Genomic DNA, 24,765 nt, shown 5'->3' with positions numbered 1-24,765 from the left:
CCATTGGGCATTACACCTATGATGGCCCGAAAAAGTGCACAATACGCTTCTGCAAAAAATACTCAACAATAATGTGACAGAGACAGGACACACATTGCAGAAAGGCAACGGCAATTTATTCAAATAAAGAACTGGATGCAAGATGAATAGAATAATTCATTATGAGCTCCCGTTTTGTGGGAATCTCTGTCATGCTATAACAATTCAATGGTATGTTTACAGTATGTTGGCATGCATTTGGGTAGAGGCCCCAACGTCTCATTACAATGGATGACATTGTGTGATATGGACAGTAAATGTAATCCTAGCCCTTTCTTATAAAATAGGGCACAGATTGTGATGAAACAAAAAGCAAAGATTAAATATATGTATAAATACAAATATCATACAGCATTCTGGGGGTAGAATTTAATTTAACCCTGTAGTCAAACCCAACCTCTTCTTCGATATGTTGTTCTTAGGAGAAGGGAGCACTTTCATGTGGAGGGGTGATAAACTGTTGAAAATGTTGAAGACAAACCATATTTTAACTTAAACCCATGATGGTGGGTTATATCAGACCATATTTTGTACTATACATTTTGACACAAAGAGAAAAGAGAACACTTTTAATTGTGAGCAGGGGCGCAACCTTCACTGGGACAAGTCGGCCCCCACATTTTGAATTTGCATTTTTGTCCTCCCACAGTTTTATCATTGGCATGTGATACAAAACGAGGCAGCGGTGCAGTGTGCTGTGCTTTAGGACCATGTGGATACCTCCGAGCAGTTGGGTAGGCCGTTTGGAGTGTTTATCCATAGATTTAAAAAAGAATAATAAAGATATGTAACCCCCACATCTAAAACCAAAGTTGCTCCCCTGATTGTGAATCATGACTGTGTTCATCCAGAATTAGAATATTTAGATTTTTATTTGGACTGATTGTCATTTTCATCAGTATCTTATTCATAATTTAAATGTTACATTATTTTCAAAAGGGCCCCCCCTGAACATTTGACAAGATGGTTAGATCGCTATCTCACAAACAGGTACTTTTATACTACAGTTCCTTCAGAAAATATTCACAGAAAGCATTTACTTCTTCCATATTTTGTTGTGTTACAGCCTGAATTTAAAATGGATTAAATTGCGATTTATGGTCACTGACCCTTTGAGCATGGTGAAGTTATTAATTACACTTTGGTGTATCAATACACCCAGTCACTACAATGATACAGGTGTCCTTCCTAACTCAGTTGCAGGATAGGAAGGAAACCGCTCAGGGATTTCACCATGAGGCCAATGGTGACTTTAAAACAGAGTTTAATGGCTGTGATCGGAGAAAACGGAGGATGGATCAACAACATAGTAGTTACTCCACAATACTAACCTAATTGACAGAGTGAAAAGAAGGAAGCCTGTACAGAATAAAAAAACACAATCTAAAACATGCATCCTGTTTGCAACAAGGCACTAAAGTTATACTGCAAAAAAATTGGCAAAGCAATTACATTTTTGCCAAGAATACAAAGTGTTATGTTATGGGCAAATACAATACATTTCTGAGTACCACTCTCCATATTTTCAAACATAGTGGTGGCTGCATTATGTTATGGGTATGCTTGTAATTGTTAAGGACTGGAGTTTTTCAGCATAAACAAAAGAAATGAAATGGAGCTAAGCACAGGCAAAATCCTAGAGGAAAACCTGGTTCAGTCTGCTTTCCACCAGACACTGGGAGATGAATTCACCTTTCAGCAGGACAATAACTTAAAACATAAGGCCTGGAGAATCAATCCTGGAACTGTTTATCAAGACAGTGAATTTTTACAGTTGTGGCTTAAACCTGCTTGAAAATCTATGGTAAAACATGAAAATGGTTGTCTAGCAATGATCAACAACCAATATGACAGAGCTTGAACATTTTTGTAAAGAATAATGGGCCAATACTACAATCCAGGTGTGCAAAGCTCTTAGATGCTTTCCTAGAAAGACTCATTTGTAATCACTGCCAAAGTTGATTCTAACATGCATTGACTGAAGGGTGTGAATACTTATGTAAATGAGCTATTTCTGTACTTAATTTTCAATACATTTGCGTACATTTTGTGTGTAAATGGGTGAGAGAAAAAAACAATTTAATTCATTTTTAATTCCAGCTGTAACACAACAAAATGTGGAACAAGTGAAGAGGTATGAATACTTTCTGAAGACACTGTAAGTGGTCAGCTATAGAGAGACCTCCTCACTCAGATTCCATCGAACACAGCATACATGACAGGCTGACGGAGTGCATAGTAAGTCTTAAAAAACACAACATACCGTGTTTTCACATACAGCAGTGACATGCAAGAAAATGACACTTTGGTGCTGAAATTATCACTACGTGGAAGCATTCATTGTTGAATTAATGTTGTTTCAATAATATCTTATGTAATCATAAACCTGTTCAGTGACTGAAGTGATCTGTACACCAACATGTCTAACTATATGCAAAAAGGGCAAGATGTTAAAAACACATGCCACTAGAGAACTGGGGAGATTATTCCACCACTTTGGGCTCATCTAAAAATGGAGAAAAAGCAGAGAATTTAAAAAGATTGCACTCTACTGGCAATCTCATTTGTATCTTACCATATCTGATGACAACTTTATCCATGTCAAACTAATTCCAACATTTCCATAAGGGATATGTCATGCATAGATTGTACAAGAGGTCTGCAGCCGCACTAGGCTATACGCCTGGTATTAAAATTAATTTGTAAGAGCCAGTAATTGATACAATTTCACAATGACATTGCAATGCACTTGTTTAAAAGGTGTTTGTTTCTCTATGAATGATATTACTTTACAAAATATGATAACCATTTTCTTTTTGGTGTTCTGAAAATGAGATCTGTAAATCTATTACCATGTAAAAAGAAACAAACGTGATTTTGATTTCAGCTTCAACACTGTATCATCCCCTTTGCTAAACACATATATTAGAAACATTTAGTTATATTACGTTTTTAAAAGCTCTTCACCAGTTGTCGTAACTGGGAGACATTTTACAATGAATCATTTGTGAGGACTTAATAAATCAAACAAATAGATTGTTCAGCAACAACTAATTCTATTAATGTGCAACTTGTGTCGCTTCTACAAAGTTTGCATTGAGAAATCAACAGACACACATGCATACTATGAATGTAGTAAACCTTTTTCATCTCAATAAACCTCTCCTATACAGGTTTCCACTGAAAACATGAATGTTCCTAAACTGTCCACATTGATGAGTGGTACAGACAAACATAGCTAAGTACTCTGCTCTGCTGAAATGTGGGGGCCAGGAGTCACCCTTTGAAATGTACAACCATCCATAAACACCCCTCCCACCCTCCCACACACATACCTCTGCATTAAACGTGAGTCTTTTCAAATGGTGGAGAGGGTGGTGAAACACAGGTACCTAGGCAAACAGACCTGTACATCAGAGGCCTGAGACAGAGCATGCTATGACTAGAAACATGAGCATGCATTATAGACAGGGGGTTAGTGAGTGACAATAAGGGAGCTTCCCCCAGAAGGGTGTCCAGGCTCCAGTCACATCTCTATACAAGTCATGGAGTTCTTCCAACAGTCCCGTCCACCTAAAAATCAAAAACATTGGTGGCTGCCACAACATAACATAGCAGTGAGTGAAGGGTGGGCTTGAGGGCGGACTGCAAGTCGAGTCACTAGCATGCCCCAACCCTCGCGCTTAAAAACCACACGGCATCAGGAAAGAGCCTCATCTTCTCCCACGAACGGCAGGTCCATACTTCTCATGCCCTCCATGCTCTCTTGTTTCCTAGGAAACAGATCGGAGGAGCAGAATTTAATACAGCCATCAGTGCTAAGTACCTGTGTCAATTCTATCACTGCAGAGATGGTTAGTTAACCTCCGTTTAGCTGGGAAACTCAGTGGAACCATTTACTTGTTACATAACTGGAGTGAGCAAGCAGAGGGAACTTAGCAAGCTGTTAGTCGAACATTCAGGTCAGACACACACACAAAAAACATGAAAGTAGTTCAGCGGTATGTCCTTGGGCGAGGGAGGAGGCTATTGTTGTGCTGCATGCAAAGGAATCAGAAACCCATGTATTTTTATTTTTACCAGATACTTTAGCCAAATTTAATTCAGGGTTTTCACAGGCAAAGTGTTTAGACTACAATAATGTAGTACTTGGCAAAGGATTGAGTCAAGGTTGGTTGACCTGGATCATGTTATGAAGTTCATTACAATCAGAGTTTAGACAATGAGATTCTAAGTTGATGTTTTGTGCTCATTGCTGTAGAGTACACACTTGGCCAAAAACACCTACATTTGCGCTCGGTAGTAGGCAACCCCACTTCATAACAGATACTAGTGCAGTTGGGGATCAGCAAGAGGTTCCCAGACATGACTTCAAGTACCCCTGTGTATTGGCTATAATTATTTAATTGAATCCATGTTAAACTGTTACACAGGAGCACTTGACAAACTAACACCATTCATGCCTATGGACTTAAGTGTGTTTCATATCACTTAAATAGTACTGAGATAGATAGGCAGGCAAGGCCGTGACAGGCCCATAGTCCTCTACCTTCTTTGGTTACTATGAATGTAGCAGTATCTCACATTGGCCGCTCTCCCTTTGCTGGTGGGCAGGAGAGGGGGGAGACAGATTAAGAGACTGCCACAGCAAGTACCGGCAAGCATATCATTGGTCACGCAGGGAGAGAATAAATCTTAACACTCTCTATGTGACATCCTACTTTTATTGAATGAGAATAAAAAAGGAGCATCATTTTGCAAGATCAGATTAGTTAGGAATGTTGCCGATGTACAAAAAAGCCCGTAGCAGAGCTTCTCCAGAGTTATATGAAGCTATATGACATTTCTTTAAAAAACCCAACTGCTTCTCAGAGTTATTGGGAATTCCTTTTCAATTCCAGTCCATTCAAGAAGTACATTGAAATTCAATGCTTTTCAATGAGGAACATTTGGAATTGGAATTTTGGTTTTGACCCCAACCCTGCTGCTTTTAGAGTTACAAAATTCTGCTAACTTTCGCTAAATTCCCAGGTTTTCCAGAAAAAGCAGAAAATCCAGAATCTTCCAACTAGGATTTCTGGAAAAAAATGGGAACTTGGGGAAAGTTAACGGAATTTTGCAACCCTAAGTGCTTTTAAAATACTTTTCATCCACTGACTAGAGAACAGTGTAAAAGGCCTAAGAGGGGGACTTACGTGAGCATGTGTCCCGGTACAGACAGACTGGTGCCTCTGTCCTCAGTCCTCTGACGGCCCCAGTCAAAGGGGTTCCCAAAGGAGCGCTTCCTCAGCATGGTCCTCACCAGGATCTACAGACACAGACATCAGTGATCTGACAACACAACTCTGAGTGATATTGTATTGTGTCAGTGGCTTTTTAGGGGGACATCATCAGATTTCAGACTGTATTATGTCCTGGGCTTTTTAAAAAGGGCTATACCATAGAGAATGAAACACGTCACAGGGTGGCTATGAGCAGATCATTCATTGTCCATAGTTCTACTTTCACTTTTCTTGGTTATAGTTGAAACAAAGTATTTTATTAGTTAGATATTTAGCAGCACTTTATATCAAGTTGAACTCACGCCATAATAACCCTAGAACTTCTTCGGTAACAACAGTTTAATTACTGAATTCTAGGACAGGTAGATGAAATAATCAAAGATCTGAAAGGAAACTGAACATATTAAACCAATAAATGAATATTCGTAACAGGGTATCTTTTGTGAACTGCAAAGTATGACCTCATGTCCCAGGACAGCAAGAAATTGCCTGCAGTAAAATGAGCCTGAGTGTGAGTTCTGAGCCTTTCATCCAGTGCTATCATGTTTAATCTAGTGTTAAAGACAGGGCGGTGTGGCCTGTGTGTGTCCTCCTCCCACCACTCACCACAGTGGCCAGACTGGGGATGTGTTTGACAGAGTTCTCCACCTCCTCCTCGGTCACCTCAATCAGCATGGAGCAGTTATCATCCTCCAGAGGGAGGGGTTCCGCTCCGTGCCTCGTCACCCATGGGTGCACCTGGAAGGAGCAGAGAGACAATCTCAACATCATGTAAGCACACACAATACACACAAATGTATTAATCCAGAATAAAATAATGCATTTCTGAAACATTGCTTGCGATTACTTACTTTGACACACACACACACACACACAACATATTAAGATAATCACAAAGAAGCAAACCTTAATCTGTGGTATTGATATCCTGCTCTCTGGATTCTTGTCCAGCATCTTCAGTAGCAGATCTTTCAGATCGTCAGATATGTCTGCACTGTAGGGCCACAACAAGAGGAATACTTATGCTTATGGTCATCCATTTGGAATGGATCATATTACTCCCAGTAGAGTTGAATGGAGTACTCACTGCTCTGGCAGCTCCACTGGCTGGGTCTTGATCTTCTGATGAAGACTAAGGATGCGTTCATCCATAAAGGGACACTGTTGATGTGAGTAAAATTACAGTCCACTCAGTTGTCAAAAGTGAACATGTTAGGTGAACAATGATGTATCAAAATGTAAACGTTAAACTGTTCAGTATCAGTGTTAAACCTGACCTTGCATTATGCGATGTGGATTGTGAGGTTATATGTGCATCACAGTTAAGGAAAGAGGTTAGAGGTTTACCACTCCAAAGACGAAACAATAGAGCGTCACTCCCATGGCCCAAATATCCAATGCCTACAAGAAACAGAAATTGACTTAAACCCATATCATTCAATTGTCCCATACGAGTTGCCCTATGGGAATTCCAGAGGAAAATATTTAATTTCCAAAGAGCCCTCCAGAGGGTGACATTCACCTTGCCAGAGAAGTTCTTCCTGGTCTCGGAGAGGGTCTCTGGGGCGAGGAAGGCGGGCGTGCCCACCGTGCTGGTCAGAAGGGCGTCTGCCCCCTCAAACTGGTTACTGACCCCAAAGTCAGCGATCTTAATATGACCGTCCTCCCCAACTAGGAGGTTAGAGGGCTTGATGTCCCGGTGAATGATCCTCTGGTAATGCACTGGAAAAGCACAACAACACATGTAACCGGCATCACTGTGCTGCTAACAGTATCGCTTCCTTCACTGTCCCTGTCCATGGCTCAAACTAGTTACTCTCTGCTCGCAAACACCTGGGAATGCCTGCTTGACAGCATACTAACCATTTGCACCACTGAAAAGGATCCGATATAATGCCGCAATTAGCAACAGTTCAAGCTATGGGTGAGTTTATTTTGTACGATCTCAATCTGTTACACACACGCCTTAGTATAATACATCCTGATAATACAGGTACATAAGGATTCTTACCTTGTCTGTTAGTGAAGGGAGGTTGACTAAGTAGTATAAGGGAGAGGGAGAGAGGTTTTGAGTGCTGCTTCTAGTGCCCATACAGTGCATCTCCCTCCCTCCACATCTCTGTTTGTACTGCTCTGGTAGAATACAGAGCTAGTGGTAAGTCTTGGGGTGCTTCCCAAACTGAACAATTTTCCCTATATAGCGCACTACTTTGACCAGAGCACCATAGGCTCTGGTCAAAAGAAAATGCAATGTAAAGTCTCTGGTCAAAAGTAGTGCACTATATAGGGAATAAGGTCCTGTTTGAGTGCAATAATGCCTCTAAAAGCCACTGAGATGATGTGCGTGGGGGAAAGGAGGCAGGGGGCGTCTAAAGAGAGGTAGAGAACAGACAGTTCTGAGACTAGAGAACCCACTCACAGAACTCAATCCCCCTGAGCAGGTCTTGGAAGTAGAACCGTGCCTGGTCTTCATTCAGCGGCTTGTCTGTGGGCATCTCTTCCATCACAGCCCTACGCACGTAAACATACCCACAGACAGACACACACAGAGAGAGAGAGCGTTACAGTAGGGCACTGTATAATCTGCGATGCTGAGAACGCGGACGAAATCAAGCTATCAAGACATTAAAACGGAATTCAACAATGTTAAAAAAATGTATTGAGTATACTAGAGAATCAACTAAATGTATTGAACATGAAATCAATTAAATGTATTGAACATGAAAACTGGGAAAAACTGAAACCTGGAAACCAGCCTAAAGAAAATTACAGATTTTATAGGGCCCTATGTCAGTGCTTCAGAGATTAGGCTCATTCCAGCTTGTAATGATTACAGTAAAAATAATTAACTTACCCCTGTTTGACCAGCTCAAACACTGTGGACAGAACAAAGATGCCATCATTACTACAACATCATCATCAACAACGCTATTTAGAATAGCTTCGGGAAATAATTTAACTTGTGTGTAGGTCTGATTAGGATGTGAGTGGGACGTGTGTGTGCGGATTGCCAGGCAGAGCGAGAATTCAGGCCAATCTTACCCATGTACAGATGGTCCTCACCAGGGTCATCCAGAACCTGGCAGGAGAAGAAAGCAGGTGAGAGGAACACTACTAGCAGTCTGTGGCAAACACAAGTAAACTTGCAATCACTGACAGGGTTGAGGACAACGTGCAGACTAAGCAGTCTCACAAGGAGCTTGAGTTAAGAGGACCAACACCATCCAAATTGCAGAGCCTCACCTCTACCAGTTTCACTACATTGGGATGGTCTAGCTTTTTCAGGATGGCAATCTCCTGGTAGACCCGTTCCAGGGGTCCTTTGGGCTGAGGGGGGCCTTCAGGGGCTGCTTTGGCGCCACGGGGGGGCGGTCTCCCTGCAGGTGGACAGGAGCAAAGAGAGTGTAGTGGCCTTGTTAGTCTACAGCAGCAGAATCCCAAAGTAGTGTACTAGCTCGCAGAGCCGGGCGATATGGACAAAAAGTCACATTGTGATAAATGTAACTACACTGAAGCAAAATATAAAACGCAACATGAAACAATTTCAAAGATTTTACAATTACAGTTCATATTTTTTTTAAAACAGTCAATTTAAATAAATTCATTAGGGCCTAATTTATGGATTTCACAGATATGCATCAGTTGGTCAGACACCTTTAAAAAAAAAATTTTTTTTTTTTTTAAATGTATTTATCATTTAACCTTTATTTAACCAGGAAGGGCTCATTGAGATTTAAAATATATTTTTCAAGAGCATCCTGGCCAAGATAGGCAGCACCAAGTCATTACAAAAATTACAGACAAACAACATGAAAAACTACAAGTAATATTAGTAAAAACCAAGAGTATAACAAAATCAAAAACAGCTAATTAAAAACATTGACAGGTCAGGGAATCAGTCTCAAGATCATTCATCAGTGATTTAAAAATACCAATCGGGACAAGCTCTTCCAGTTTAAAAGTATTTTGCAAGGCGTTCCAAGACGATGGTGCAGAGTACATAAAAGCCCTTTTACCAAATTCAGTTCGGACATTTGGAACAGTTAGCAGGATAAAGTCCAGCGAACTAAGAGAGTACCCACCACATTTCTGAACAATAAAAATGCCCAAATAAAAAGGTAGTAAACCCCAAATGGCTTTGTAAATAAAAGTATACCAGTGACTGAGGCTACGAGTGACTAGAGAAGGCCAGCAAACCCTGGTATACAAAGTGCAGTGGTGCGTAAGGGTTTTGCAGTTTAAAATAAATCTCAAAGTGCCATGGTAAATGGTGTCAATTGATCTCAAAAACATCATCAATTAAAATTCCAAGATAATTATATGAGGTTACAACCTCAATCTCCTTGCCCTGACAGGTAGTAATAGGTGAAAGGTTCAGAGGTCTATTTCTTGCTTTAGAAAACACCATTAGTTTAGCTTTGTCAGTATTGAGGATAAGCTTCAATTGACACAAGGTACGTTGAACAGTATAAAAATCAGTTTGCACGTTTTGGAAAGCTTTTGTAAGAGACGAGGCACAACAGTAAATAACAGTGTCATCAGCATGAAAATGAAGTTGTGCATTTTGGACATTTTTGTCTAAATCATTTATATAAATAGTGAATAAGAGAGGACCGAGTACAGAGCCTTGGGGCACACCATTCAAGACAGACAATTTAACAGACATAAGCCCATCAAAATGAGTGCACTGAGTTCTATCAGACAGATAGTTAGCAAACCATGCAACTGCATGCTCTGAAAGACCTACACTCGACAATCTCTGCCTTAGTACAGCATGATCAACTGTATCAAAAGCCTTAGAGAGTGAGACACAGTGTTGTTTTTGTCAAGGGTTTCAGTGATATCATTTAAAACCTTCATGGCTACTATAATTATGCTATGCTTCTTCCTGAAGGCCGATTGGTACATTGATAAAATAGAGTTAGTAAATAAAAAGTATTTTAGCTGTTCACTCACAAGGGTTTCAAGTATTTTCACCAGGGGTGACAGCTTTGAGATTGGCCTATAATTATTTAAAAGAGTTGGATCTCACCCTTTTAAAAGTTGTAGGAGAAATGCTGATTTCCAGATTTTCGGAATTACATTCCAGGGTTAAAAAAAAAACTTCAGAAAACCAGTCAGTATCTGGTGTGACCACCATTTGCTGCATGCAGCGTGACACATCTTCGCATAGAGTTGATCAGGCTGTTGATTGTGGCCTGTGTAATGTTGTACAACTCTTCAATGGCTATGTGAAGTTGCTGTATATTGTCGGGAACTAAAACACACTGTCATGCTCGTCGATCCATGGCATCCCAAACGGGCTCAATGGGTGACATGTCTGGTGAGTATGCAGGTCTTGGAAGAACTGGGACATTTTCAGCTTCTGGTTATTGTGTACAAATCCTTGCGACATGGGCCGTGCATTATAACACTGAAACATGAGGGGATGGCAGTGGATGAATGGCACGACAATGGGCCTCAGGATCTCGTCACACTATGTGCATTCAAATAGCCATAGATAAAATGCAATTGTGTCCGTTGTCCGTATCTTATGCCTGCCCGTACCATAAACCCACCGCCATCATGGGGTACTTTGTTCACAACGTTCACATCAGCAAACCGCTTGCCCACACGATGCCATACATGTTGTCTGCCATCTGCCCGGTACAGCTGAAACTGAGATTAATCTGTGAAAAGCACACTTCTCCAGCGTGCCAGTAGCCATCAAAGGTGAGCATTTGCCCAGTAAAGTCAGTTTACAACGCTGATCTGCAGTCAGGTCAAGAACCTGGTGAGGACAATGTACACACAGATGAGTTTCCCTGAGAAGGTTTCTGACCGTTTGTGCCTGGGTCGTTGGTCTCAGACGATCCCACAGGTGAAGAATCCGGATGTGGAGGTCCTGGGCTGGCATGGTTACACATGGTCTACGGTTGTGAGGCCAGTTGGATGTACTGCCAAATTCTCTAAAACTACTTTGGAGGCAGTTTATGGTACCTCTTTGTGCATACTGCACTATAGGCTATATTATTCACCATTTGAGGACGTGGGAACTCAAAACCCTTAGCAAGAATGCTAACTCTAAATATGATATTTTTGCTATATAGCCATGTAGGCTAATTAATGAATCTATTAGTAAATGTAGGCTAATGACATACAAAAACTTTCCAGCGCTAGGCCTAGGCTTCTTGATGAACAACAAGATCTCATGGTTTTACCAATTTGACTTCGGATTCTGATGTTTATCCACATTTCTCCAAACGTCAAATGTCTAAGTTGCTTAAACGTCAAATTTCGAAGTGTTTTTGACACACTGGGTTGCTCCTGCTGCTCTGTATCTTTCCAGGCAGATACTTTCAAAGCAGGAATCAACATAATGCATAGGTTTTAGAACAATCTACATGAACGTTGTGTAGCAAAATCACAGAAAACTACTCACGTACGGAAAATGCTTCGGTAAGAGGAAGGCAATGTCGGTAATTTTGCATTTATCGTCCAAGCACTAGGCTATGTACTCCCTAGTGGATTGACTATCTGCCCTAGGCTCTGTACTTACGTGGGAAACCTGCCTGCCTCATCAGCCTCTTCTTGGACAGCACTTTCATTGCCTGGAGGAGGGGAGGAGAAAGAGAGCGAGGGAGGAGGAGGAGAGAAGTCTGACATCAAAGTATGGAGAGAGGTACAGTAAAAAGGAGTGTAGTTACAGGCTTCTCTGGATAGAGGAAGGAGTAGATGTGAAACATTACCCTACTTTTACACAATACAAAAAACACATTACAGAACTGCAGAACAACTAATTGTCTCTTATGCTTCACATACTGTCACACCTCATAGCGATAGGGTTGTCATGATAACAGTATCGCGATACTACAATACCGGATTTTACATGGCAAAAAGGTAAACACAAAGCAGACTAAACTGTTTGGTCCTTTAAAAAACCTACTGTATGTAACATATTGTGTAATATAGCTTGGAAAATCAACACGTGATCTGCGTGACAACATAAGGCTGCTTGTTTCTAACATTAGGGCTGTTTTCCTCAAGAAAATTTGGGCCGCTTCATTTTTTGTTTCTTTGCCACTATACCTCTGAGTATGGTGATAATGGTATCGTGACAACACTACATAGCGATCAGTCCAAATGATGACAGTGATAGAGAGCGTGTGTGTGTGTGTGTGTGTGTGTGTGTGTACGGTGACCAGCAGGACTCACATAGTAGGTGTTGTCGTCTTCATTGTAGGCCAACTTGACAACACCATATGAGCCCTTGTCAGAGAACAGGAGAAAAGTTAGACAGAGTGTGACATTCAGCAGCTGTCAATCATCCACACAAATAAAAACTACAAACACGGATGCACGCACACGCAGAATATGTATCCCAAGTTGACCCATCGGAAATGTATGGACTGAGTACTCTCAATGAGGAGCAGCTTCAAAATCAACAGTCCAATTAAAATCTACCCACCCACATCTTAGATGTGTGCCTAATTAGGGCAACACAATCTAGTTTGTCTATCAAGCTTCTCTACCCACACATATACAGAGCTTAGCCAAATTAGTTGGAAAGTCTATTCCTTCGCACACACACACACACACACACACACACACACACACACACACACACACACACACGTCCCAGCTGGGAGAACACACACACACACACACGTCCCAGCTGGGAGAACAGATTGGGGGCTACAGCAGGAAGCCCGTCCCAGACTAGAGATGAGGTGATAGCAGGACACAACTCTCTCCAACTCTATCCTGACAGGCTCCCATTGACTACTACTCCACACAGAACAGAACAGACCCACTCAGCTCCATGCACACTACTCAAGGAGAGGACAGAAGACTAGGGCTATTTATACCAGCCTCTCATCCTCCTCTAACTCTCCCTAGACCGGGGATTTTCAGGGAATTTGAAATTAGGACAAGGCTGGCAAGGAGAACTGAGAATGATGGCAACAGCCCCTTAATGATCCTCCATCTTTTTGACATGCACAGTGGGAAATAGATCGAGGAATGGGGACTTCTTCAAAATAAAATCAAAACGGTTAGAAATGGGGACTCTTTTATTCCAACAGTCACTATGAACAGTTTGCAGTTCTCCCAGGGTCAGCTCGATGAGTTGAAACAGGAGAACGGCAAGATGACAGTAATCAGAAAGTCATTGAGAGGACATCAGTTCTGTGTGTGAATCCATGATAAAAAAATGACAGGTAATCTGATTTATCTCGAGGGACAATCAAGGCAGAACAACATGGAATTGCAGAATCTCCACATGAGACCTGGAGGGCGTCGGAGGACAACGTGAGGGAAATTAAATTGAAGATGGACTACAGGAAGATTAAGTGGAGCGCGCCCACAGGACTGGAAAACCCACCCCCGGCCGAGGTGATAGGCCCCGGCTGATAGTGGTCAGGTTCCTGTGGTTCAAGGACAAGGTAGAGTTTCTGGAAAGAGCCAAGAACTTGAGAGGAATGTACATCTTCCTCAATGAGGACTATCCTGAAGCTGGGCACCAGAACAGGAAAGAACTGATCCCAGCCATGAAAGCTGCCAGAGCGCATGGGGACATTGCTTACATCCGCTACGACAGGTTCATTGTCCACCCTCCATCCCAGAAGCCTGGAAGGGATGAGAGAGCCAAGCCTATGGGTTCATAGCTTCAACCCCACAGCACGCCCACGTGCGTGTGCACGCACCCACCCACCCACACACACATACACACAGACTAATGGACTGCAGAATGTGCATTTTTTTATCTTGCTTTGTTTGCTCTTTTAAGTATTATGTCTATCTGATAAGCTACCCAGGAAAAGGCTGAAAATAGGCCATATTAATATATGTAGCCTTAGCAATACTGTTCATGAAATCAACAACTAGCTAACATCAGATAACATTCATATATTAGCCATTTCTGAGACTCACTTAGATAATTCATTTGAAGATACATCAGTAGCAATACAAGGATATAACATTTATAGAAGAGGCAGAAATGCTAATGGGGGAGGTGTTGCTGTATATATTCAGAGCCATATCACTGTAATACGTAGAGAAGATCTTATGTCAAATGTTATTGAAGTGTTGTGGTTGCAGGTTTACTTGGCACATCTAAAGCCTTTTATTTTGGGGTGTAGCTATAGGCCACAAAGTGCTAACAGTCAGTATCTAAAGAATATGTGGGAAATGCTTGATACTGTACAGTATGTGATGTGAACAGAGAGGTCTACTTTCTTGGGGACATGAATATTGACTGGTTTATCATCAAGCTGTCCGCTCAAGAGGAAGCTTCTTACTGTAACCAGTGCCTTTAATCTGGTTCAGGTTATTAATCAACCTACCAGGGTGTTGACAAACACTACAGTAACAAGATCATATGTTTACTATCACTGTAGAACTTTGTTCTAAAGCTGTATCCGTACCCATTGGATGCAGTGATCACAATATAGTGGCTAAATCCAGGAAAGCCAAAGTTCCAACAGCTGGACCTAAAATAGTATATTAGTGATCATACAAAAGATTTTGCTGTGACTCTTATATGGATGATGTTAAAAATATGTGTATGTAAAGAATGATGGAAAAAAATTGTGTTTGACCAAATACAATGTTATATCACTGTAAACAAATTAACAACAGACTTTCAGCATGCTTATAGAGAAGGCCACTCAACATGTACTGCACTGACACAAATGAATGATGCTTGGTTGAAAGAAGTTTATAGTAAGAAGATTGTGGGAGCTGTATTGTTAGATTTCAGTGCAGCCTTTGATACTATTGACCATAACCTGTTGTTGACAATATGTATGTGTTATGGCTTTTCAACATCTGCCATATCGTGGATTCAGAGCTATATAATGAAACTCAAAGGGTCTTCTTTAATGGAAGCTTCTCTAATGTCAAATATGTAACGTGTGGTGTACCGCAGGGCAGCTCTCTAGGCCCTCTACTCTTTTCTATTTTTACCAATGACTTGCCACTGGCATTAAACAAAGCATGTGTGTCCATGTATGCTGATGATTCATACGCATTAGCATCAACAGCTAACGAAGTCACTGAAACCCTTAACAAAGATTTGCAGTCTGTTTTGGAATGGTTGGACAGTAATACACTGGTCTTGAACATCTCTAAAACTAAGAGCATTGTATTTGGTACAAATCATTCCTTAAGTTCTAGACCTCAGTTGAATCTGGTAATGAATGGTGTGGCTGTTGAACAAGTTGAGGAGACTAAATTACTTGGCGTTACCTTTGATTGTAAACTGTCATGGTCAAAACATATAGATTCAATGGTTGTAAAGATGGGGAGAGGTCTAGCCGTAATAAAGAGATGCTCTGCTTTTTTGACACCACACTCCAAAAAGCAAGTTCTGCAGGCTCTAGTTTTGTCTAATCTTGATTGATTGATTGTCCAGTCATGTGGTCCAGTGCTGCAAGGAAATACCTAGTTAAGCTGCAGCTGGCCCAGAACAGAGAGGCACGTTTTGCTCTTAATTGTAATCAGAGGGCTGATATAAATACTATAAATAAATAAATGCATGCCAGTCTCTCTTTGCTAAGAGTTGAGGAGAGACTGACTGCATCACTTCTTTTTATAAGAAACATGAATGTGTTGAAAATCCCAAATTGTTTGCATAGTCAACTTACACCAGCTCTGACACACACACTTACCCCTCCAGACATGCCACCAGGGGTCTTTTCACAGTTCCCAAATCCAGAACAAATTCAAGAAAGTGTACAGTATTATATAGAGCCCTTATTGCATGGAATTTCATTCCATCTGATATTGCTCAAATAAACAGCAAACCCGGTTTCAAAAAACAGATCAATCAACACCTCGCGGCACAACGCCTCTCCCCTATTTGACCTAGATAGTTTGTGTGTATGCATTGATATGAAGCCAACGTGTGCCATTTTAAAAAGTGTATGTAGTTCTGTCCTTGAGCTGTTGATGTTCTGTATTGTCATTCTGTATTATGTTTCATGTTTTGTGTGGACCCCCAGGAAGAGTAGCTACTGCTTTTACAAGAGCTAATGGGGATCCTAATAAAATACCAAATAATACCAATACCAACAGCCTGTTGGTTCCTTGAGTATACAGCATATTGCACTCTCACTTTAAATGTGGAGCTTCAGTAAGACAATTTTAATGAATTATATTGTGTAGTTTCTGTGTTTTCATGTTTTATGTACCGTCTTTTTAAGCACATGATGAAATTAATTTCCCCCTGGTGGTATAATAAAGTTTATCTGAATCTGAAGTGCTTTGAAAAGCGACGACAGTACCTTTCCGATTTCATCTTTGAGCTTGTACTGGTTGAGCTGCACGCAGTCCTTTGAGAGAGAGAAAAAAAAAAGAAATTGGCTGACTAATGCATTTTTCTTGGTCTGCAACAATCATCACATTTAGTATAGCATTACCAGAACCAACAATCCATGTAAAAGCAATGTGCTTACCAACACAACCTTCATTATGGATAACCTTGGTAAACAAACTACCAAAAGTCAGCATGACTAAACATACAAAATTGAAGTCTGTACAAACCATCAGTAATGGGATCTGCTAGATTACATCCAGTCACGTGTAGAAGTGTTCAAGGAGCAGGGTAACAACCTAGCAGAGACCATAGGGTGCTATTTGGGATACAGACCATCTCTACATGGAGTCTACTGGACTATGTTTCTGAGATCTAATGGGGAGTGAGCTGGCATCTAATGAGACCATGGACCTTACCTTCACATAGACTCAACCTTTATACCAGTATGCTGCTTCATTTACCACTGGGGACAAATGCACATGTTCAGCTGATGTGCGTTCATAGAATTTGGCTAACACAAAAATGGTGTTTTATTAAAAACACCAAGTGGGAGGGTAAAAGGCCGTAGCCTACCTGCAGGTCAGTGATGGAGACGCGGTGAGACTCCACGGTGGGTCTACGGGGCAGCCGGGGGGAGGAGTGGGGCGAGGTGATGGGCGAGTAGGGCAGCGAGGGGTAGATGAAGTGGCCGTTGAGCCCTGGGGAGCCACAGGGAGACGAGGCCGTCTGGGAGCGCTCCTGCAGGGACAGCTTCCTGTCCGACAGGTTTAGTCTTCCCCGGTGCTCCTGGGGCTTGGGGAACAGGGCCACGGGGCGGCCCACAGCATGGGACAGCTGGTCGCAGGAGGGGGTTCTGAAGAGGGGTGCACCAAGCTCAGGGGTCTCGGAGCTGTCCATGTCCTCCACCTCCTCACCTCCCTTGGGCTCGTACTCAGTCACCACAATGAGGGACTCCATGTAGTCTGGGACAGGGTGGGGGTAAGGGTTCATTGTTGGGGCAGGGCCGCTGCACAGCAGGGGCTGTGTGTGAGTGTGTGTGGGCTTGGGGGCATGGCCACAGGGCGACGGGGGCTCAGCAGAGGGCCAGGAGGAAACACATGGAAACATGACGAAGACTGTCCCCAGAGCCTATTGGCCGCTGCTCCATCAGTGGTCTACCTCAGGAGAGCAGACAGCTGAGAGAAAACACACAATAAAATAATATTTCACCTTTCAACACACATGAAAAAATATATATAATGTCTGAAATTTAGGATATCAGTTACAACACAGGTCTGTAGACAGACAGAGCCTAGGTCCTGACCTTGTTCATGGGCAAAATAGCAAGATGAGCCAGACCCCCTGGAATTCTAACCTGCAACAACTTTTTAGCTCTTTCAACTCAAAATGAGTTGAGGTGCCAACAAACAAATCCTAGCAAGATGATGCTAACACAGAGCAAGTCCATAACTTAACCAATCAACCTACAGCTGTATGGACGTAGGCTAGGCTACGACATTACTAGCATACAGTTTATCCATGTGCTAACATCTCCAAATATGGCTGGAATCAGAAACAACATCTCTGAACAGTTGGACTCATTGAAGCCTCCATAAGGGGTTTGGTTATCTATTGTAGCCAACCAAGGTTGTTTTCCTCTACCCCCCCCCCCATCTTAGCCCATTATCTGTTCTGATGTTGACTCTGCCTTTCAGGAGTGTGGGAGCTGAGTGTGCCACATAGATAGGGTAAATCAAGGCAGATAAACACTCGTCCCCAAGTCAAGATCACAATGAGGTAAACGTGTGTGGGAAGAGAAGCCCCCTCCAGGTGGCCCGCTTTCTCCTATCCATCCCTCTCTCTTTACCACCACGTTCTTGGAGTACATTTATTTTGCTCTCTCCTTGACTCTTTTTCAACACTCTTTCACATTTTCTCTATTCATAAAACTCCCTCGTTATAATCGCTGTCTGTGTGTGTCTCCTGCTCTGCCTCACCACCACTCCCTGTCCCCTCAGTCACGTCTCCCACTCAGCTTGATGTGGGTGCTCAAAGCTCAGTGTTGTCAGTGGTGGCTCTCTCTCTCCAGCCTTTCTCCCTGCTGTACTTCACCACTGACCGACCCCTAGCTCATTATATCTACAAGACATCCTCCTACTAAACACCCCCACACACACTCTCTAGCAGTCTACATGTGCTGGGGAGAGTCAAAAACAAGGTAGTGTGTGTTAATCTTTTGATGAAGAGAAACATTTCCAGAACATGCAGTGGATTGGATAACCCTTGTGAATTTTCCTCCGTCACCAAGTAACAATACAATATCAGGGGCCGGTTTCAACAGATCAGAGAATAAAGGATATCAGAACCAACAATGAAGTGCCCCCTCATTCTTTTCAGAGAAGAGTAGCACTGTAACCTCCCCTGGTGTCACAACTAAACTCTGATAGCCTGATTTAGCTTGAGGAAAGTAGAGGAACTATGTGAGATGTGACCCAAGATGTAGGCCTAGCTAGCCTGCATAATCCACTGTGTACATTAGGCTTTCTATAATTGGAGTGCAGTCAACTACCCATGACCTACTTTGATCTCAGATGGTTGACGAGGCAGAGCTCAATACCTATTTCCACTCGCATGAGATGCTAATGCACACAGTCCGTGGTTGAGATATTCACAGACACTTCAGTTACATATTAACACATTTTCTTGTCCATATTCTTGTCAAGCCGGCTAATATGGAGTACAAAGACAATTTACTTCCTTGTTCCTAGAGATCCGACTGAAACCATTCAACTACACTGATCCCTCATTACACTAGATCGCTGAAGAAGCAGCTTCCAGGCCTGGAAACGAACAAATGCTACTCTGCTCCAGGTGCCACTTGCTCTTATCATAACAAAAGTCACATGATGTGACCTGGGGGTTCAATCTGAGGACAACACCACTCACACAGGGCCATTTGTAGCAGAGGAGTATTCTCAACATCATTAACAGATCAACCCTGTCACTGATCTATAGCCCGAGACCAGATAAGCCCCTGTGAATGGCAAGAGGAGTCTCCTCTCTCAAGTAGACTACAGCTGATATAACTACTGTAATATTTATGCAGTGGCCTCAATTGGATTGACGGCTAAACATCTGGGAACCCATTAGCCCTATTTCAAATATACTTGACCCAAACCGTTGTTGCAAGCAAACACTTGGCAAGTTTGGTATCATGATGTGAACTTGGTGCCTGACTTATCGATATGTCCTGTTGACAATTGAATGGGAAGTAATTTGCATTAAAAAGTCAACGTTATTCTGCAAGCCCACAATTCGGTACCCAGGTGGCTCATTCCGAGGAAGATGCTTATAACCTGTACATGCACACACCAACACACAAAACAGAGAACCATGCAAGGTTCACATTCACAACCGCTTACAGAAAACGAGCAAACGTTACTGCTGTACAGGATGTGTTACATAGCTAACGTTATGGTTAATAGCTAGTTTGCTAACCCTAAAGAAGATTGCACTTTAAAAGTGTAGCTATTATTTAGGGTATTTATTGATAAATAAGGTCATAGTTCAGCTAATTGCATATTTATATAAGCGATATTAAAACGTTACATTTTCAATACACCTCGACAGATTCCCCACGTATCGTCGTATTTGGTTGTAGAGCTAACGTTAGCTAGCCAACTTAGCTTCACGATACAGAAATGTTTGGGTAAAAGCGGCGCTCGCGCTTCACAAAAACAATCCTTCAACCCCTAACGTGATGGGTGGTAGAAATACTTACTAGCTAATCGTTGCACAAAAACTTACCTTGTCATAAAGTGCAACTGTCAACTAACGTTAATGGTGTTCCGCGCGCTAGCCACTTGAGGCATTGAAGTATCGCTGATGTTGCCGGTTAGCTACATAGAGAAACAGAACGATGGTATCGTTGTGATAGTTAGCAAAAATCCCGACGGACCAATGCAGTTGGGCTGACACCGTTTGGCCGGTGGGTGAAATGCTGTGGGGTGATGGACCCTCTCAAACAAACGGTTATATTATTTTCTCCTTAAGATTCACAAAAGAAAATAGCTTTACGGAACATAACTGAAACAAACTTGCCATGGAATTGCCCTTTCTTGGCAGAATAATATAGCCTTGATGATTTCTGGCTCCACCGTGTGGTACAAAAACGATACACACTACATGACCAAAAGTATGTAAGACAACTCTGCTGGTCGAAGATCTCATGGAAACCCATTTCACGATGCTCCCGATTAAGTTATTTAACCGACGTTACTGCGAGGCAGGTTGTTACTCGGTAGTGAGTGTTGAAACCGAGGACAACAGATTTTTATACTGCTTCAGCACTCGCGTTCTGTCAGCTTGTGTGGCCTACCACTTCGTGGCTGAGCAGTAGCTGCTCCTAGACATTTCCACCTCACAATAACAGCACTTACAGTTGACCGGAGCAGTAAGTCACCGAGCTCTTCGGTAAGACCAATTCTACTGCCAATATTTATCTAAGGAGATTGCATGGCCGTGTGTTCTATAAACCGGTCATTAACAGTTGTGGCTGAAATAGCCAAATCCACTAATTTGAAGGGGTGTCCACATACTTTTGTGCATAATATATACACATAAGAGTAATTTTACAACCCAGATAAAGGGTAGTCAAATATGAAAGTTCCTCAAAAGTAATTGCATTTAACTGCCATAGACATTAAGGGTCATATCACATTCACCCAATAAGAGACCAAAAGGCACCTCAAATAGAAGTTAGCAGACAGGGAACCGACAATTTATTACAAATATACATTTATATATATAAAAAAAAAATTACAATGTCAAAAACATGTGTCCGTCTTGCAAAATGTAAAAGTCTGGCTAAGGAAAAAAAGTATTCTCTTTAGAAAAAAACATTAAAAACACTACCATGTGATCTTTTTTTAATTAACCATTGCAGATACTATCGCCTCTTCTGGAAAATGGTTCCTCTTCCAATTCCTCCACCACGACCCCGTCCTCTTGCAGCCACTGCAGAAAAGACAGTTAAATAAGAAAAGTTACCAGAAATAAAATAAAAAATATATTTTTATAAGTTACTACTTATAGTCGAGTGAAAGTGTGTGTTATTGACTCTCAATCATTTTCCATACTGATATACATAGAAGCAGTAGCACTCACCCTGGGCTTTGAGAATGGCTGCCTTCCCCCTTCCTGCTCCGGTGCCCTGGTTCTTGTTTTTCATGCTCTTCAACATAGGAGCATTCTTTAACATGTCCGGTAAAATCAGGAAGCGAATCTTGCTGCCCCGGATGTAGACCTGCTCAAGTTGGGCTACACGGCCATCCCGATGAGTCACAGTGATATTGGACATCTGAAAGGAAGAGATAAGAGTTGATATACTTCCTACACACAATTCTGTAAAAGGGACACACAAATCCCTCCCTTACTAATAATAATAATAAGAAAATACTGTTGCCTGAACCCTAAAGGCAGCCAGATGACACACCTGGCAGTTCATGTTGTCCTCAGCCTCAATGAGCTTGCCTCTGTACACTTCACCAGTGTTAGTCTCACAGGTCACAATGTGACCCTCTGCTTCATGCAGGATTTTGATGGGCACACCAATGGACATATTTGCAGAGATCCTGTAGAAACAATGAGACAAGGTTTAGATTGACAGTGTCTCCAGAGATAGAAAACAATTTGTACCTTATTACGGGTCGGCAGGTAGCCTAGTGGTTAAAGCGTTGGGACAGTAACCTAAAGGTTGCTGGATCGAATCCTCGAGCAGACAAGGTAAAAATCAATCGTTCTGCCTCTGAACAATTAGCCCTCTGTTCCCCGGTAGGTCATCAATGTAAATAAGAATTTGTTCTTAACTGGCTTGCCTAATGAATTTTTTTAAGCTATAATTAACAAGTCATAAAGAGGCAAACTCTAAAGCATTTTATTTCAGCGTAAGTGAGGCGTTAGATTATAGCCTAACATTAACAAAGTGCTTGCACTGCCGCACCCCTGGTCAGCCTAAGTCCTGCTGTTTGCCTTACTCCCCACACTTTTTACCTGGAACCCTGACTCTTTCAATGTCTGGTCTTCAGTCCATGCACTCACTTGGCTGACCCAGATCAACATAGGTCTTCATAGTTGCCAATGATATGACTGGCCTGACTTAGTCTTGATGGACTATTGTTCTTAAAACTAGGTTGTGGTCACAGTAATCTGAACTTCTACTTGGTCAATCAGAGGATGTCCTCTTATCTATGGAGTTCAGTTTCTTTGTCAACTCCGCTTGCTGGTTTAGGCCTGGGTTAATTGTATTAACATTATGTTATTGAGCCTGCGCATAGCTTTCACGGTGGCCTAAATCGAAAACAAACATGTTCAACTCTACTGGAAAGTGAGTATCAATGTTAATCGCTACCTCCACAATTGAGACAGGTAAATAAGAAAAATGTTAAATTCAAAACATTGTCACATACATTTCACAGCTCCTATCCGGTGTATTGTTTTACAGGGTCAGCCATTGTAGTTACGGCGCTCTTGGAGCACATGCAGGTTAAGTGTCTTGCACAAGGACACATCGACAGAATTTTCACCTTGTAGATTCGGGAATTTGAACTATCGACCTTTCGTCAGTGTCAACGCTCTAACCGCCATGCTACCTGCCTTCCAAACATATTTAAACTGCAAAATGTAGGTAGCTACATAGCTAGCTTACTCAACTGTGGCCGGGATCTCTACTTTAGTTAACTGGCAAGGATAGGTGTGTTGGTTTAGGATCGCTGGGTAGTATAAGCAATCTAGCAACTTGCTTAAAATGTAGCATTGTTTTTACCTTAATTTGAAGTTGTTCTTTGTTGATTTCCGCGGTCTTCAAACTTTCAAGCTTCTGCAACGTGCGACCAATGAATCAGTGGCGAGAGTATTTCGTGCGTTTTACGACTACCCAGAATGCAACTGAAGAAAGGAAAAACTTCCGGATTATAACGTAAAGCGATGCTTCATGTGACTTGTTGTCTTCCTCGATATATGATTATATATCTTATGTTTGCTAAAGAAGTTTAGCCGCCCCCGCTTTTTTAGATGGAGACGAACCCTTTGTAAAATGAACGCGTTTAGATAAATTAAACAGACAATCTGACAGGCCATTTCCTTTTATTGTGGCCTTTGTGTATTCAACTCTGATTCCACTACAGTCACAGACAGAAGGGGAAACCCAGACTCGTCACAGTAGCATAGCATCCGTTTACGTTTTCTCACCACCTAATATGGTCGTGAGAGGAAGTCCAGTGGCGGGAAGTGGGAGAGGCTGCAACTATGTGAAACTGGGCCGATATTCTGCTAAATTTCTCATCAATGAAACATCTGATATCAAAAAATGTTATGTTTCCAAAACTAAAATCTGTTACGAACAGAGTGCACTAAGTGTTATAGACTTTGACGGTTTTTAGAAGGAGTGCAAGTCAAATTGAGTTTGCGCACACTTCAAAGAAGGCGTTCCCTAACGTTAATATATGCAAATACAATGCGTCATTAGGATATCCCGCTAGCTCGAGTTTGGCTTTGCCCACCTTGCTTGTTCTACCCACAATGCTTAATTTGCTCCCACTGTAAACGACACAGATGGACTATCTTGGGTTAGTTAAACATATCTTTGCTACAGTGCTTTACGATCCTATAGTACACTGATATTGACAGTAAAGAAGCAGTATTGAGTTGGTGCATTGCTTAGAATAAATCACAGTAGCCCACTTCATCCAGTGGCAGCCCGTGTCATGGCAATGTAAAGAAGCTGATAGTACAAATGGGCTTATTTTATAGAAACAGGTCCTGCCTCTCGCTAAATAGTGGAAAGCAGATTATTCAATTGACGTTCCTAAACCGTCAGATGCAGTTTATCATAGCGCACGCACTGCGCTTTATTATGGGCAACAATTGTAATACTCATCACTGCATTCTCAACCAGAAAGTTGGTTGGCCTTCTTTGATGTCAAATAGGTTGATACATTGCTATATTTTCATTTATAAAGCTCTTTTACACAAAGTCCCACTGTACCTAAAATCCAGGGTGGTGGAGTAACAGATTACATGTAAGAGATTACAAAAAAACAGTACCTGTAATCCATTACTTTACAAGCAAAAATATTGTAATCAGATTACAGATACTTTTGAAAAACTAGA

General features: G+C 41.8%; 2 protein-coding genes across 3 annotated transcripts; both read right to left on the bottom strand.

Moving 5' to 3' along the window:
- Positions 1 to 90: 90 nt before the first annotated feature.
- Positions 91 to 20,726, bottom strand: LOC135518028 (calcium/calmodulin-dependent protein kinase kinase 2-like). 2 transcript variants are annotated; one of them, XM_064942855.1, is made up of 17 exons: positions 20,404 to 20,726; positions 17,191 to 17,792; positions 16,586 to 16,633; positions 12,516 to 12,569; positions 11,860 to 11,911; positions 8,565 to 8,698; positions 8,364 to 8,400; positions 8,176 to 8,197; positions 7,741 to 7,832; positions 6,844 to 7,043; positions 6,669 to 6,722; positions 6,409 to 6,482; positions 6,228 to 6,315; positions 5,928 to 6,059; positions 5,235 to 5,347; positions 4,589 to 4,642; positions 91 to 3,812 (listed from the first exon to the last, which is right to left on the bottom strand). In XM_064942855.1, the coding sequence occupies exons 2-17, from the start codon at positions 17,722 to 17,724 to the stop codon at positions 3,740 to 3,742; spliced, it is 1,761 nt and encodes a 586-aa protein (XP_064798927.1). In that variant the 5' UTR covers positions 17,725 to 17,792; positions 20,404 to 20,726; the 3' UTR covers positions 91 to 3,739. The 2 variants fall into 2 exon arrangements, with proteins under 2 accessions (XP_064798927.1, XP_064798928.1); XM_064942856.1 differs by lacking the exon at positions 4,589 to 4,642.
- A 622-nt stretch (positions 20,727 to 21,348) lies between these two features.
- Positions 21,349 to 23,728, bottom strand: LOC135518039 (small nuclear ribonucleoprotein Sm D3-like). Its single transcript, XM_064942871.1, has 4 exons — positions 23,420 to 23,728; positions 22,091 to 22,229; positions 21,763 to 21,955; positions 21,349 to 21,612 (listed from the first exon to the last, which is right to left on the bottom strand). The coding sequence occupies exons 2-4, from the start codon at positions 22,214 to 22,216 to the stop codon at positions 21,545 to 21,547; spliced, it is 387 nt and encodes a 128-aa protein (XP_064798943.1). The 5' UTR covers positions 22,217 to 22,229; positions 23,420 to 23,728; the 3' UTR covers positions 21,349 to 21,544.
- Between the last annotated feature and the right edge of the window lie 1,037 nt (positions 23,729 to 24,765).

Source organism: Oncorhynchus masou, chromosome 28 (genome assembly GCF_036934945.1).
Source record: "Oncorhynchus masou masou isolate Uvic2021 chromosome 28, UVic_Omas_1.1, whole genome shotgun sequence".
Taxonomy (NCBI): domain Eukaryota; kingdom Metazoa; phylum Chordata; class Actinopteri; order Salmoniformes; family Salmonidae; genus Oncorhynchus; species Oncorhynchus masou.
Note: the sequence above shows the minus strand (reverse complement) of the source record. Positions and strands in the feature narration are given on the sequence as shown.

Bases quoted from the DNA above. Each gene is read 5' to 3' on its own strand.
- LOC135518028 (XM_064942855.1), bottom strand. From the start codon at position 17,724: ATGTTTCCATGTGTTTCCTCCTGGCCCTCTGCTGAGCCCCCGTCGCCC. The intron at 6,483-6,668 runs GTAAACCTCTAA...TCACATCAACAG, and splicing joins ATTGTTTCGTCTTTGGAGTG to TGTCCCTTTATGGATGAACG. The intron at 6,060-6,227 runs GTTTGCTTCTTT...TGCTCCTTCCAG, and splicing joins TATCAATACCACAGATTAAG to GTGCACCCATGGGTGACGAG.
- LOC135518039 (XM_064942871.1), bottom strand. From the start codon at position 22,216: ATGTCCATTGGTGTGCCCATCAAAATCCTGCATGAAGCAGAGGGTCAC. The intron at 21,956-22,090 runs GTGTGTCATCTG...TCTTCCTTTCAG, and splicing joins AGGACAACATGAACTGCCAG to ATGTCCAATATCACTGTGAC. The intron at 21,613-21,762 runs GTGAGTGCTACT...TCTTTTCTGCAG, and splicing joins AGCCATTCTCAAAGCCCAGG to TGGCTGCAAGAGGACGGGGT.